Here is a 16058-nt window from a genome sequence, read left to right on the forward strand (position 1 = left end):
CTGAGGCAGGAGAATGGCGTGAACCAGGGGGGCAGAGGTTGCAGCGAACAACCACTTCACTCCAGCCTGGGCAAAAGAGCGAGACTTGTCTCAAAAAAAAGGAAAAAAGGCCAGGCATGGTGGCTCATGCTTGTAGTCCCAGCACTTTGGGAGGCCAAGGCTCCCAAAGGATCCCAAGGATCACCTGAGGTCAGGAGTTCAAGACCAGCCTGGCCAACATGGTGTAACCCCATCTCTACTAAGAATACAAAAATCAGCCGGGCATGATAGCGCATACCTGTGATCCCAGCTACTCGGGAGGCTGAGACAGGAGAATCACTTGAACTGGGAGGTGGAGGTTGCAGTGAGCCAACATCTTGCCACTGCACTCCAGCCTGGGTGACAGAGTGAGACTCCATCTCAAAAAAAGAAAGAAAAAATGCCAGGGGCCCAGGAGCCTACTGTGAGAGGAAACGTCCCCTGTCGCCTTGTGAAATCATGATTCTGCGTGATAAAGAACCGAGTATGAATAATACATACAGAGCAGACATATCGCCTATGCACAGCTTGTTCAATTTAGTGAGTCGTTCTGTCTCTTTCACACTCCTTTGGTTTAGTTCCCAGGTTAACTAGCTGTTCCCTCAGCCCTATGCCTTGGGACTTGCAGCCTCAAATACCGAGGAGAGAGGAGGAATGAATATTTATTGAGTACCCAAACAAGACAAGGCCAGACATTTCATTTTTATTGTTACCCTTAATTGTCCCAACATATGGCAAAGTGCATGACACAATCCTCAAGCAGACGAGGACTCAGTCGAGAGGTTGTGGGACATGCTGGACATGATGCCGGCAGAGAGGCATTTGGACCACCAGTATGTCTGGTTCTGAAAGTCAAGCTCTCTCCACCTACCCCAGGATCCTCCTGTCTCAGTGGGTTTGGGCCCCTGAACCACCCTTCAGTTCCAGGTCAAGACTGCTCCCTTCATAGCGATGTCTTTCCCTCAATGTTTCTCCCCTTGCCTGGTATCTGAGAAATTCCTTTTATTGGTCTTGCCCTTTCCTGGCTACATAGACTGAGAGTCAGAAAACCTCAGTAGTCAGCACTCAAACCTTACCCCTATCAATTTACATAATGTCTGATTTCAGAAATTAGCTTTATCTCAGACCAAAATTAATCCCCTAAATCACAGATCACAGAAAATCACAAGCGTGACAAGTCCTAAAAAAGAAAGTGTGGCCAGGCTCACACCTTGTAATCCCAGCACTTCAGGAAGCAAAGGTGAGAGGATTGCTTGAGCCCAGGAATTCGAGACCAGCCTGGGCAACATAGCAAGACCTCGTCTCTACAAAAAAACAACAAATAAAAAAAATTAGCCAGGTGTGGTCCCAGCTACTCGAGCGGCTGAGGCAAGAGGATTGCTTGAGCCCAGGAGACTGAGGCTGCATTGAGCTGTGTTGCCACTGCACTCCAACCTAGGCAACAGAGCGAGACCCTGTCTCAAACAAACAAAAAAAGCGTAACTACAGGTCTATGCTTGGCCAGGCATGGGTGTTAGATTTATATTACCCACATGGTTGGAAAACCTCCTTTGTCCCCAAGAAAATAACATGAAAACTGGTCTCAAGTCAGTGACATCCCTGGGGTGTCTGACAAAAGCAACTGCAAAAACACTGAAGGGACATGTCCTCAACCCAGCCACCAAGGAGGCCCACAGAAAAAGCCTGTTGAATATGCACTTTCTTTCCCTCTCTCTCTTTAATGGAGATGGGGTCACACTCTGTCACCAGCACTGGAGTACAATGGGGTCTCACTATGTTGCCCAGGCTGGTCTCAAACTCCTGACCTCAGGCCATCCTCCTGCCTCAGCCTCCCCAAGTGCTGAGATTACAGGTGTGAGCCACTGTGGTAGGCTTCAAGATGCACTCTTGATTCAAAATTAGAAAACACACCTGAAACAGTTTCACCTAGAGAAACTTTTTCATCTAAGTCATAAAAATCAAATATTTGTGCTTAGACTCAGATCACTATATATAAAGTGTTGAGGGAAGTTTTTTTTTTAAATAATAAAACATTAAATCATATTGCTCTTACTAAATATATTACTATTAATGTTTTATTGTAGAAAATTTTGTTACCTATTAATATTTTAATGAGAGCAACCAGATCTTTTATGTTGCAAATAAGTAAATGCAGTATCTTTAAATATTGTTTTTCCTATCCCTATCTCATTCTTTTATTTTTATTATTTTGTTGTTGTTGCCCACACTGGTCTCAAACTCCTGAGCTCAAGCAATCCTCCGACCTCAGCTTCCCAAAGTGCTGGGATTACAGGCATGAGCCACTGCATCTAGCCAATCTCATCCTTTTTATGTTTCTATATGTGACCATGTAATTCCATCTCATCCTTTAGAATGTCTACATATTCTTTTTTTTTTTTTTTTTTTCGAGGCAGAGTCTCGCTCTGTCGCCCAGGCTGGAGTGCAGTGGCCGGATCTCAGCTCACTGCAAGCCCCAACCCCCGGGCTCACGCCATTCTCCTGACTCAGCCTCCCGAGTAGCTGGGACTACAGGCGCGGGCCACCTCGCCTGGCTAGTTTTTTGTATTTTTAGTGGAGACGGGGTTTCACCGTGTAGACCAGGATGGTCTTGATCTCCTGACCTCGTGATCTGCCCGCCTCTGCCTCCCAAAGTGCTGGGATTACAGGCGTGAGCCACCGCGCCCGGCCTAGAATGTCTACATATTCTTATATAGAACCTATTTGAGTATATAATATATGATTAATGTATTTAAAATATTGTGGGGAGTCGAACCAGCGTCACCGCAGTGGTGTGGTTGCAGAGCGAGCAATTCCTGACCCACCTGACCAGACTCTTCAGGAAGTGCCGGACGTCGGGCAGTGTCTACACCACCTTGAAGAAGTATGATGGTCGAACCAAACCCGTTCCAAAGAAGGGTTCTGCGGAGGGCTGTGAGTCCTCAGACAACAAGTGTCTGTTAAGAGCTTCCGAAGGGAAAAAGCAGATGAGCACTGTGGTGAACTCCAAGGAAGTGAATACATTTCAGCTGGCTTATTCAAACCTACCGAGAGGTAACATGGACGGCCTGAGAAGAGGGACAAAAAGAACGAAAGGAAGAAGACCAAAGCAGCAGCACAGTAAAGGGCACCAACTCCCTGCTTTCACCAATTAACCACGGAATTGCTATTTTTTCCTTTGGTTTTTACTTTTGGCCACATAGCTAGGTTTCTGGTTCCCCCACAGTAGGTGTTTTCACATAAAATTAGGGTCCTTTTGGAAAGAATAGTTGCGATGTTTACAAGGTAGTTGTGGTAAGAATCTAGTTTATTTTACATTTGGCTAATTGGTCTGTGCTGCATGGTTATATACTCCTGGATTATAGATTAAAGGTCTCTGTAGTCATCTCTGTGAAGAGCAAGCTATCATTAAACATGTCTGTTTATCAAAAAATAAATAAAATATTGTTATTTTGGGATATATGCTGAAAATCATTTTATTGATGGGGTACAAAAAAAAAAAAAAAAAAGCAGAGACCACTAAATTAGAAATAGACATTTTTTCAGGTACAGATGGAACATTTACAACCACATACTAGGCCATAGAGCAAATCTCAAACAAATGCCAGAGGATTCATATGTATTCGTTTTCTACTGCTGCTATAACAAATTACCACAAACTTAGTGGTTGAAAACAGCCCAAATGTATTATGTTACAGCTCTACAGGTCAGAAGTCTAAAACGGGCCTCACCAGGCTACAATCAGTGTTGGCAGGTGCAACTGCCCCTGGAGGGTCTAGGGTCAAATCCATCTCCTTGCTCCTTCCAGCTTCTAGAGGCCACCCACATACCAAGGCTCATGACCCTCTTCTTCCAGCTTCAAGGTCAGCAACATCATTGATCCCTCTCGTGCAGCCACCTCTGTGGTGCTCTATCCTCTGCCTCTCTTTTCCACTTACAAGGATCCTTGTGATAACACTGGGTCTACCTGGATAATGCAGAATAATCACCCATCTCAAGGCCAACCTGGATTCCATCTGCAGCCTTAACTCCCCTTTGCCATGTAACTTAACATGAAGTTCCAGGGGCGCAGATGTCCTCGGGAGGCCAACGTTGTGCCTGCCCTGCTACACAGACAGACAGACTGAGTGCTCTGGCCACAATAAATTTAAATTAAAATAATAAACAAGGAAAAGTTAAGCCCCACAGATATGGAAAAATTTTAATGCATTTATAAATGAAATAAATATAGGTAAAAATAAATAATAACAGGAAAAGTAAATCAACAATAATAAGAAAACAATATAGCAAAGCTTATGAGATGTAGCTAAAGTAGATCTTCAAGGGAAGTTTATAGTCTTAAATGCATATATTAGAAAAGAAGAAATTTCTAAATTAACTAATCAAGCATCCAATAAATTATATGAAGAATGGCAAAGTATGCCGGGTGCAGTGGCTCACTCCTGTAATCCCAGCACTTTGGAAGGCCAAGGTGGGTGGATCACTTGAGGTCAAGAGTTTGAGACCAGCCTGACCAACATGGCGAAACCCCATCTGTACTAACAATACAAAAATTATCCAGGTGTGGTGGTGCACACCTGCAATCCCAGCTACTCAGGAGGCTGAGGCAGGAGAATCACTTGACCTCAGAGGAGGAGGGTGCAGTGAGCCAAGATCACACCACTGCACTCCAGCCTGGGCGACAGAGAGAGACTGCCAAAAAAAAAAAAAGACAACAGTGAAACACCTACACACAAACAAATCAAATTCTACCAGGCTTTCAAGGAACAGAGTATCCCTATTATATATAATCTGTATATTAAAAAAATTTAAAATGGCACTTAAAAAACAAGTGGTCAAAGCAAGGAAAATAGAATGGTGTCACAGAAACCAAGGAAAGTAACAATTATCACGTAGTTAGCAAGCTGCCAGATCCCACATCTCTGTTAAACTTTGCTTCCTGGATGAGGCACTCTCGACCCCTTAAATCCCCCTATTAGGGGTATAGACACCTACATTGCACTCCAACTCTCTCCTTCATAGCAATAATGACCATTACTAACAAATTTTAATTTTGTTTTGTTTGGGGGGTTTTGTGAGATGAGGTCTTGCTCTGTCATCCAGGCTCGAGTGCAGTGGCGTGATCATGGCTCAATACAGCCTCGACCTCCTGGGCTCAAGTGATCCTCCCATCTCAGCCTCCCGAGTAGCTGGGACCGCAGGCTTGTGCCACCACACCCAGTTAATTTATTTTTATTATGTGTAGAGGCAGGGTGTCACTCTGTTGCCCAGGCTGGTCTTAAACTCCTGGGCTCAAGCAATCCTTCTGCCTTGGCCTCCCAATGTGACTGGGATTACAGGTGTGAGCCACCTCACCTGGCCAATTTTACATTTGTCTTTGAGATCATATGATCAATGTCTGACTCTCACACTGGTGTATCAACTCCATCAGGGCAGAAACCACCTATGTGTCTGTTTTTCATCTTTGTGCCCCATTACTTAGCTCGTTCCTAACACAAAATGGATGTGCGGAAAACGCTCGTCAAATGAATGAGGAGGTCTAAGGGGCCTTGAGCCCCCTGACATTTCCATTTTATCATTGTGGACAGAGCCGCTATGGCACAAAGCTGAGCTGGACCATCCAATATTGAGCCAGTACCTTATGTGCTAGGAGACACTGGGAGCTGTGCTGGGCTTCTGAGGAGTGGGCAGAGGCTGGAAATACACACCGTTGGTCATTCCCCCATGTCACCCAGAGTGGGGAGGTGCAGAAATGAAAATTACGGAGTTACAAGGACCCAGAACCTCATTAATGAGCTTAACTCACTGTCCTGTGCAGGCCTCTCAAAGCCTTGCTGGGAAGGAGGCTTTAAGGTGGTGGGAGCAGCGGTGCCAGTGGTGGTCATCAAAGAAAGTGGGAATTGGGGAGGAAGGAATGGGGAGCAAGGGACAAAGAAGGCCAGACAAACTCAGAGCTTCAGGTGATGAGACTCAGGAGCCCTAAGTCAGGAACAGTGACTGCGGACATCTTTGTCCCACCACAGAACTTCCTCCTAAGCAAAGGTCTTGCAGAGACTGGTCCTGCTGAGCACTTTAACAGGTTATGAATTCATAAAAATTGGAGAAAAAAGAAAAGGTCTGCCACATGTAATAGCCTTCTGTTTAGAGCTGGTTTAGAGGAAACTTTAAGCAAGTCTTGTGTCCGACACTTTGGGCTTGAGGCAGGGTATAGGTAAGGCAACAGACAGGAGACACGGAGGCAAGAACAAGACTTCAGCTGAAAGAGAAATCAGAGCCAGAGGTGGCCACAAGAACACCCAACCTACTGGAACTTGTGCAGGTGGACAGCCTGCAGAGGACTTGCCCTGAGTGGGGAGCAAGGAGCATCTTATCTAGATTTCAAGGAGCAGGGTGCCCCTGGCAGACATCTAGGCTACAGTCAGGTGGAGGGTTGGTGAGGCCCTCTCAAAAGTCATGAGAGGGCCAGGTGCAGTGGCTCACGCCTGAAATCCCAGCACTTTGGGAGGCCGAGGCAGGTGGATCACAAGGTCAGGAGATCGAGACCATCCTGGCTAACATGGTGAAATCCCATCTCTACTAAAAATACAAAAACTTAACCAGGAGTGGTGGTGGGCGCCTGTAGTCCCAGCTACTTGGGAGCCTGAGGCAGGAGAATGGCGTGAACCTGAGAGGCGGAGCTTGCAGTGAGCCAAGATTGCACCACTGCACTCCAGCCTGGATGACAGAGTGAGACTCTGTCTCAAAAAAAACAAACAAAAAAGTCAGGAGAGGCCGGGCGCAGTGGCTCACGCTTGTAATCCTAGCACTTTGGGAAGCTAAGGAGGGTGGATCTCTTGAGGCCAGGAGTTTGAGACCAGCCTGGCCAACATGGGAAAACCCCGTCTCTACTAAAATACAAAAAATTAGCCGGGCATGCTGGCTGGTGCCTGCAATCCCAGCTACTCGGGAGGCTGATGTATAAGAATCGCTTGAACCTGGAAGGCAAAGGCTGTAGTGAGCCGAGATCATGCCACTGCACTCCAGCCCTGGGCAACAGTGGGAGGCCCTGTCTCAAAAGAAAAGAAAAGAAAAGAAAAGAACCAAAAAAAAAAGATCATGAGAGTCCTCAGAGTTCGCAAGAAGGGCTTCTGTGGGTCTGTTTCTGGAAAGGAAAGAAAAGTGGGGAACTGTTGAGAAAATACCATATATTTTTATGCCCGCCCCAGCCAGGCACGGGGGAGAGGCTGACCCCAAAAGAGAAAGTGGTTGTGTGAGATTTCAAGGAAGATGTCAGCGGGCTGCATCCCAGGGCCTGTAGACAAAAGGAAGGGCCCGGCCAGGCGCGGTGGCTCATGCCTGTAATCCCAGCACTTTGGGAGGCCAAGGCAGGCAGATCACCTGAGGCTAGGTGTTCCAGTCCAGCCTGGCCAACGTGACAAAACCCCATCTCTACTAAAAATACAAAAAATAAGCTGGGTGCCATGGCTCTCCCCTGTAATCCCAGCACTTTGGGAGGCCGAGGTGGGCAGATCAACTTGAGGCAGCCTGACCAACATGGCGAAATCCCATCTCTACTAAAAATACAAAAATCAGCGGAGCGTGGTGGTGTGCACCTGTCGGCCCAGTTACTCGGGAGGCTGAGGCATGAGAATTGCTTGAGCCTGGGAGATGGAAGTTGCAGTGAGCTTAGATTGCATCATTGCACTCCAACCTGGAGTTGGAGTGACAGAGCGAGATGGGGAGAAAAAAAAAAGGAAGGTCCCGTCCAGGGAGCCAGCCTAGGATGGGGAAGGTTCACCAGAAGTGGATGCAAAGAGTGCTGGAGATGAGCTCATTCTATTTGCCAGGAAAGAAAAAGGTCCAGCAACCTGGCTTTCCTCCTCTTGGCCGAGGCCCTCCAAGAGAGCCAGGCAGACCCTGCTCCTGCTCTGACCCCCTGGAGAAGTGGTATGTAGAAGAGAGGCGATGGACTTTGGTCCAGAGGACACAGGCCTTAGGCGAGTGAGCAGTTCCCAGTCGAGTCAAGGTTGCTAGGCTCGGCGAACTCCAAGTCCCTGCTTGACAAGTCTCATCCTAAAGGTCCCCAGTTCCTCATCATTCTTCTGAGGGTCTCGTCCATGCTCCCAGGGCCTGCTGTCAGCTGGTCACCTCACTGCCCCATGCCTGCAGCGAAGACATTTACCACAACCTGGAAATGGTGGGTGACAGAGAAGTCCTCAGGACCACAGCACTGTCTGTGGTGGGAATTCAGGTGCCCTGCCTGATGGTGAAAAGGGTGTTTTTGCATAAACAGCTCTCTGAATCACACCCAGATGTGGCTTCCGACTTGAGTGGACCCCCATGAAGAGCTGCAGAGTGGGCTGGGAAAAGACAAGAGAATGGAGAAAATGAAGAGAAAGGAAACTACAGAGTGAGATAGAGAATAGATCTGACAGGTGTGACCACAGCAGTGTGACATTTATGAGCGGTGTGGAAACAACGGCAAAGCCCCTGAATGAAAAACTTCTGGGGAAATAAGCCACTCCACATCTCGGCTGCCGAGGAAAGAGTGGAGGAGGTGGCTGACCCATGTGCGCCCCCACGACTCAAAAAGGGAAAAGTCTAGCTGTTTCCGATATCCCGAAATCAGTCTTGCTGGGAGAACTGGGAAAATAAAAAAGAGATGACCCCCGTAAGAAGCTACCTTTAATCCCAAGTGCCCAAGGCTGGGAGAGAAGATGCCCCAGGTGATCCAGGACACCAGTGACTGACACAGCCGGAGGTGGGAAGGGGAGGATAAAGATGGCACAAAGGTGAGGAGTGAGCAAGGGCCTGAGAGGGATGGCCATGTGGGCAGGAGGTGGCACCCACATCAGAGGCTGACATGAGGATTAAAGGAGAGCATAGGTGATCTGCAACAGTGGACAGGAGAGAGGCAGCTCTACGCCCCTTGCTTGCAGTTCTGAGCACTCTGTAGCCAACTCGTTTGGCCATCAAACCAGACCTCAATTGAGACAAGGCTATTTAAGCTTCCTCCCAGTTGGTGTAAATATTCAATAGTTTGGCTGCAGAAATGTTGCGTTTGATTATGAGGCTACCCCAACTCCTCGAGGGTGTTTCGTGGTGCTAGTTTCTGCATAAACCTGAAAAATTCTGAATTCCAATACTTATCTGACCCCCAAAGTTTCAGATAAGAGCTTGTGGACCTGTGCTCAATTCTGGCTCTCGTTCCTTCTTTCAGCTGTTGTCTGTGAAAGGAGAGATGCAGGTATGGGAGACAGGAGACACGCGAATTCATTTGTAAACTGTGGACAGGCGGGGTGTAGGGGGATAATGTGGGCACCTTTGTGCACAAGTGCATATGGATCGGAGGAGTGGGAGACTGTGTGTCCATCACCTTTTAGTAAAAGAAGTAGGAGTCAGGGGGCTACATGCTTCACGAGCAGGAGAGGCGGAAACCAAGGGAGGCTCGTGTGTTGGAGGAGGCATGTTTGAAGAGCAGCAGGTTTGACAGTTTGCTCTTTAATACTCTCCCCAGTACACGGAAGGGGAAGGGGGTGGAGGTTGCTGCTGTGAGAAAAAAAAAAAACAGCCACAGTAGCGCTTCTGCCGTCAAACGTTGGCTTGTCACCTAAAGCAGCCACTGCCCAGGGCGTGCAAAGAAGAGACAGCAGCGCCCAGCTTGGAGGTGCTAACTCCAGAGGCCAGCGTCAGCAACTGGGCACAGAAAGGTGCTCCCTGGGCAGGAACCATGGCACGGCCACATCCCTGGTGGCTGTGCTTTCTGGGGACCCTGGTGGGGCTCTCAGCTACTCCAGCCCCCAAGAGCTGCCCAGAGAGGCACTACTGGGCTCAGGGAAAACTGTGCTGCCAGATGTGTGAGCCAGGTAAGAGGGGGCCTTGGCAAGGGCCAGGTGAGTGGTGAAAGAGAGAGGACTGGGGTTAATACAGTAAATAGGCCCAGAGTGAGACTGAGCTCAAGCAAGGCGGGAAATCCTGTAGCTGTGGGGAGACACCACCTTCAAGAGGGCAGAGAACCAGCCCTTCTCAAGCCTTGATTCCTTCCCCTCTCCTCCCAGGAACATTCCTTGTGAAGGACTGTGACCAGCACAGAAAGGCTGCTCAGTGTGATCCTTGCATACCAGGGGTCTCCTTCTCTCCAGACCACCACACCCGACCTCACTGTGAGAGCTGTCGGCACTGTAACTCTGGTGAGGCGGGCAAGGGTATAGGTGGGGACACTGGACAAGCATTTGGGGGAGCAAGGCTGGTGATGGGTTTGAGAGTGCAAGGAGGATGAAGGGTTCAAAGCTTCAGCCTTCTTCAAGGCTCACAGCAAGTGGAGCCAATGCTGGGAAATGGGGCACCCTAGGTGGGGCATGAATTAATGTGGGCAGAAATCTAGTATTTCAGGGAAAGGGATAAATAGAATTTGAGGGATTGGTGAGAATGGGTCAATAGATAGGATAAAGACAATAAAATGAGAGAAGTGGCTCTATGACCCCAGATTTCAGGCAAGTAACGCCCAACCAATAAACTGGCTGTGTTCCCAGAATGCACATGTGTAGGTTGGCCATGGGGAATTTGGAATACATCTTTCTAAGGAAATAACAAAATAACCCAATAGGTAACAACTTTTTTTGCACAAAAGCCAATTTGAGAAAATGAGTATGTATGTGGCCTGTGTTTTTATTTTATAGTTAAAAATATATATATATTTTTTAAACTAAGAAGTATAATATCTGCAGTTGTGCTTATGAATGCTGTTATTATTTCTCTACCTTTGCTACAATTTCAGAAACTACAGCAGTATACACTAGAATAGCAGGCTTTAAAGTGGCCCCTTTGAACAAATGTTCTCTAGCAAGACACTTTTTAGAACTAGGTAACAGTAACTATTAAACTACCTACTTGCAAAATATGTTTGGTGTCACTGGGTCTGTTGGTACTTTGTTTTGTTTTGCTTGGTTTAGTTTTGTTTAGAGACAAGGTCTAGCTCTGTCACCCAGGCTGGAGTGCAGTGGTGCAATCATAGCTCCCCACAGCCTTGAACTCCTGGGCTCAAGCAATCTTCTTGTCTCAGCCTCTCAAAGTGCCAGGATTACAGGTGTGAGCTAGAGACTGGTTCCGTAAAAACAAAAACAAAAACCAAGGCTGGATGTGGTGGCTCATGCCTATAATCCCAGCACTTGGGAGGCCAAGGCAGAAGGATATTTGTATTTTTTGTAGAGACTTGAGCCCAGGAGTTCGAGACCAGCTGGGCAACACAGCAAGACCTTGTCTCTAAAAAAATTGGCTGTTCGTGGTAGTGCACCTGTAGTCCCAGCTGCTTGGGAGGCTGAGGTGGGAAGATCACTTGAGCCCAGGAGGTCCAGGCTGATCAACCACTGTACCCCAGCCTGGGTAACAGAGCAAAACCCTTTGTCACACACATACAAAAAATGCTGGTGCAATGGCTCACACTTGTAATCCCAGCACTTTAGTAGTCCAAGGCAGGCGATCCTTTGAGCCCAGGAGTTCAAGAACAGCCTGGGCAACATGGCAAAACCCTGTCTCTACTAAAAATACAAAAAGTTAGCCAAGCGTGGTGGCGCGAACCTGTAGTCCCAGCTACTCAGAAGGCTGAAGTGAGATCATGTGAGCCCAGGAAGTGGAGGCTGCAGTGAGCCGTGACTGTACCACTGCACTCCAGCTTGGGCGACAGAGTGAGCAGAGTGAGACCCTGTTTCCAAAAAAAAAAAATAAAAGCTTTTCCATTGCAAATCAACCAAAGAGGAACTTCTTTAATACACAAGACATATTCTTCAGTCTACTTAACTTAAAAATGTAACTGTAGTAGATGCTTTTCTCTTGGCAGCAGCCCCTGCAGGGTTGGAATTTTTCCAGTCAAAACCTCCCTACTCACTCTGCAGACCCTTCCTGAAGGTCTTTGCCCCATACTGAGCCCATCTTCAGTCCCTTCACTTGTTCCAGATGAGCCCAATCCATGACCCTTCTCTGGGAGCTCAGCCAATAGATCCCAAAGTACCGCAGTGGCACCTGGCTGCAGCAGGACCCCAGGGGACTGCAGCCGGGGGTGAGAAGATGGGCAGGCTGAATGAGTTTGGCCCTCTCTGGGCCTTAGTGCTGGCATCTGTCAGATGAGGACACGCCTGAAGTCAGCCTGGAATTTTGAGCCCAGGTTATACCTGTTAAATAGAACTCCCGGGTCTCCAGATATTCCCCACTGAAACAATAGCACCCCATTGTTTTTAACCCTCCCAGCCCTTTCTTTAACCCCTCCATTTCCCTTTTAGTGGAGACTCTTGTCATCACTCCTCCCTACCACCAGTGCTCTGTCCCAGGCTTCCTCATTCTTCCCTTGCAGTTTCCTATCCAACATGGCTCATAATTCCTAGGAAGCCACAAGGAAACCAAATTCTAGTAGCAACTCAGAGTCAGCATTCATTAGGAGGTCACAGGGCCATAAGGATGCCAAGAAGGAATTTGTCCCTCTCCTAGTCCTGACAAAAGGCATAAGTAGAAGAAAATTGTTAGGTTCGGTTATGACCTTTGACATCCTCCCTTTCTGCACCCCCCTTCCACCTGTCAGGGCTCCTAGGACTCCCCGAGTCCCCACAGCGTCTGCCCTAAGGCCCACCAGGCTTCCTTGCAGCCTGTCCCACATCTGGGTGTCACTGCCTTCCTCTGAATCACCCTCCTCTCAACCCAGTTGCCAGCAAGCCCAGCCCAGCCCAGCTAGTGCCCTACCACCCCCACTCCCGGGATAATTGATTAACAGCCAACCACCCAACATCAGACCCCTACACTTGAACAAAATGTGTATTTTAAAAGCAAATTCTCACGCCTATAATCCCAGCACTTTGGGAGGCCAAGGCAGGCGGATCACAAGGTGAGGAGATTGAGAACATCCTAGCTAACACAGTGAAACCCCATCTCTACTAAAAATACAAAAAATTAGCCAGGCGTGGTGGCACGTACCTGTAATCCCAGCTACTAGGGAGGCTGAGGCAGGAAAAGCACTTGAACTCAGGAGGCAGAGGTTGCAATGAGCCAAGATCGTGCTACTGCACTCCAGCCCGGGCGACAAAACAAGACCCCGCCAAAAAAAAAAAAAAAAAAAAAAAGCTTAGCAACTGTAATCAAGTAACTATCTATTATTTATTTATTTTACTGTATTCACAGGTTGTGCAGCCATCAACACTATCTAATTCTATGACATTTTCGTCACCCCAAAGAAACCCGTACCCCTTAGCAATTACTCCCCATTTTTCCCTCCAACTACCCCCATCCCCATCCCCAGTCCCTGGAAATCCCTAACATACTTTGTTTTATCGTTGGTGGTGTTTGAGACAGGATCTCACTCTGTCACCCAGGCTGGAGTGCAGTATCATGATCTCAGCTCACTGCAACCTCCGCCTCCTGGGCTCAAGCAATCCTCCCACCTCAGCCTCCCCAGTAGCTGGGCCTACAGGTGTGTGCCACCACGCCCAGCTAATTTTTCTATTTTTTGTAGAGATGGGGGTTCACCATGTTGGCCAGGCTGGTCTCAAACTCCTGAGCTCAAGCAATCCACCCACCTCGACCTCCCAAAGTGCTGGGATTACAGGTGTGAGCCACTGCACCTGGCTATTTTCTCTTTCTTATTTTTTTCTTTTCTTTTCTTTTCTTTTTTTTTTTTTTTTTGAGATGGAGTTTCATTCTGTTGCCCAGGCTGGAGTGCAGTGGTGCAATCTCGGCTCATTGCAACTTCCACCTCCTGGGTTCATGCAATTCCCTGCCTCACCCAGCTATTTTCTATTCCTTGATCTGGTGCTGGTTATGCCTGTGAGCCAAATTTGTACAAATTCTTAAGCTTTACACTCATGCATGCCTCTCTGTATGTATATTATACTTCAATTAAAAGTTATTAAAGTATTGGGGCTGAGCAATACTTTAGATTAGTGGCTTACGCCTGTAATCCCAGCACTTTGGGAGGCTGAGGCTGGTGCATCACCTGAGGTCAGGAGTTTAAGACCAGCCTGGCCAATACGGTGAAACCCTGTTGCTACTAAAAATACAGAAAATTAGCTGGGTGTGGTGACAGGTGTCTGTAACCCCAGCTACTCGGGAGGCTGAGGCAGCAGAATCGCTTGAACCCGGGAGGTGCAGGTTGCAGTGAGCCGAGGTCACGCCACTGCACTCCAGCCTGGGCAACAAGAGCGAGACTCCACCTCAAAAAAATAAAAAAATAAAAAATAAAAAAAAGTGTCAGGGAGTACAAGAGAAAGTTATATAAGCTCTTTCTACTTTTCATGGTTCCTACGTCTGAACCCACGAATCTTCCTTCTGAAAGGTTCAACTTTCTTCTTTAATAACAATAATAATGGCAAAGGCACCGGGGGACAGTGAGCCAAGGGCAGGCCTTTGCAGGGGTGGGAATGGAAAGGGAAGCAGGTCCCTAGAGGTGGGCCTGGGATGGGGGCTGAGGAATGAAGCAAGTGGACCTTGAAGGTCTCCACAGGTCTGAGTGTCCTATGCTCTCTGGTCCTCCTCTCCCAGGTCTTCTCATTCGCAACTGCAGCATCACTGCCAACGCTGTGTGTGCCTGTCGCAATGGCTGGCAGTGCAGGGACAAGGAATGTACTGAGTGTGATCCTCCTCCAAACCCTTCGCTGACCACTTGGCCATCTCAGGCCCTGGGACCACACCCTCAGCCCACCCACTTACCTTATGTCAGTGGTAAGTTCCAGGCAACTCTCTGTGCCATCACATGGGGTAGGGGTGACACCCCAACCAGCACTCCCCACTCCTACCCCTAGATAAGGTCAGCCTGTTTCTGCCTTCTCGTCCCATCCACCACCTCTCAGGCCTTTAGATGTGCCCTATGGGGTTCCCTGCTGCTACTCATTCTGTCTCTGTTTTTCCAGAGATGCTGGAGGCCAGAACAGCAGGGCACATGCAGACTCTGGCTGACTTCAGGCAGCTGCCTGCCCGGACTCTCTCTACCCACTGGCCACGTGAGTTTTCTCCGTAATCCCCACTGCTAGAGAGAATGCACACAGGAGGGGCCAGGAGGGAAGCCAGACAGAAAGCTCCTTGGAGTAGGGATAAGAGGAGGGGAAAAAGCAGAGTCCACCATTTAGCAGAGGAGTTGGCTAACGGTGGGGGGTGGGAGAGAAGAAGGTGGGGGAAAGAGGACAGGCAAGGTGACAGGAGGGCTGGGCTGGGGAAGCCAAGGGCTAGACCCTCCCCTAACCCCTGTGTGTCCCCTCCTATTACAGCCCAAAGATCCCTGTGCAGCTCAGATTTTATTCGCATCCTTGTGATCTTCTCCGGAATGTTTCTTGTTTTCACCCTGGCCGGAGCCCTGTTCCTCCATCAACAAAGGAAATATAGATCAAGTAAGAGACAGAATACAGGTCTCCGGTCCTGCCCTTGCACCACACCCCAACAGCTCAGCCCCACTGCCCACGCCTGGAATCTCACTGAAACCCACCAGTTCCACTTCACCAGCCTTGGTCCCAGCCCTTCTCTCCCCTTAGCTGGCGTGCTCCTGACACCCCTCCCCCAAGCACACCTGCCTCCGCCCATCTCCTTCTCCCGTCTCCCCCTGGCCCCACTGCTGGCCAAGACTCATCAGATCTCCTTCTGCAGACAAAGGAGAAAGTCCCATGGAGCCTGCAGAGCCTTGTCCTTACAGCTGCCCCAGGGAGGAGGAAGGCAGCACCATCCCCATCCAAGAGGATTACCGAAAACCGGAGCCTGCTTCCTCCCCGTGAGCCAGCACCTGCGGGAGCTGCACTACAGCCCTGGCCTCCACCCCACCCCGCCGGCCATCCAAGGGAGAATGAGACCTGGCAGCCACCACTGCAGTCCCATCCTCTTGTCAGGGCCCTTTCCTGTGTACACGTGACAGAGTGCCTTTTCGAGACTGGCAGGGACGAGGACAAACACGGATGAGGTGGAGAGTGGGAAGCAGGAGCCCAGCCAGCTGCGCCTGCGCTGCAGGAGGGCGGGGCTCTGGTTGTAAAACACACTTCCTGCTGCGAAAGACCCATATGCTACAAGACGGACAAAATAAAGTGCCAGATGACCACCCTGCA

At 48.8% G+C, this 16058-nt stretch overlaps 1 protein-coding gene across 1 annotated transcript; it reads left to right on the forward strand.

The window, feature by feature from the left end:
- Window positions 1–9472: 9472 nt before the first annotated feature.
- Window positions 9473–16058, forward strand: CD27 (CD27 molecule). The gene is made up of 6 exons (XM_023232483.3): window positions 9473–9860; window positions 10053–10184; window positions 14515–14694; window positions 14883–14972; window positions 15237–15356; window positions 15610–16058. The coding sequence occupies exons 1-6, from the start codon at window positions 9725–9727 to the stop codon at window positions 15732–15734; spliced, it is 783 nt and encodes a 260-aa protein (XP_023088251.2). The 5' UTR covers window positions 9473–9724; the 3' UTR covers window positions 15735–16058.

This window comes from Piliocolobus tephrosceles, chromosome 10 (assembly GCF_002776525.5).
Source record: "Piliocolobus tephrosceles isolate RC106 chromosome 10, ASM277652v3, whole genome shotgun sequence".
NCBI lineage: Eukaryota > Metazoa > Chordata > Mammalia > Primates > Cercopithecidae > Piliocolobus > Piliocolobus tephrosceles.

Coding starts and splice junctions, on each gene's coding strand:
- CD27 (XM_023232483.3), top strand. CDS start 9,725: ATGGCACGGCCACATCCCTGGTGGCTGTGCTTTCTGGGGACCCTGGTG. Junction 10,185..14,514: donor CTGTCGGCACTGTAACTCTG/GTGAGGCGGGCA, acceptor CTCCTCTCCCAG/GTCTTCTCATTCGCAACTGC. Junction 14,973..15,236: donor TCTCTCTACCCACTGGCCAC/GTGAGTTTTCTC, acceptor CTCCTATTACAG/CCCAAAGATCCCTGTGCAGC.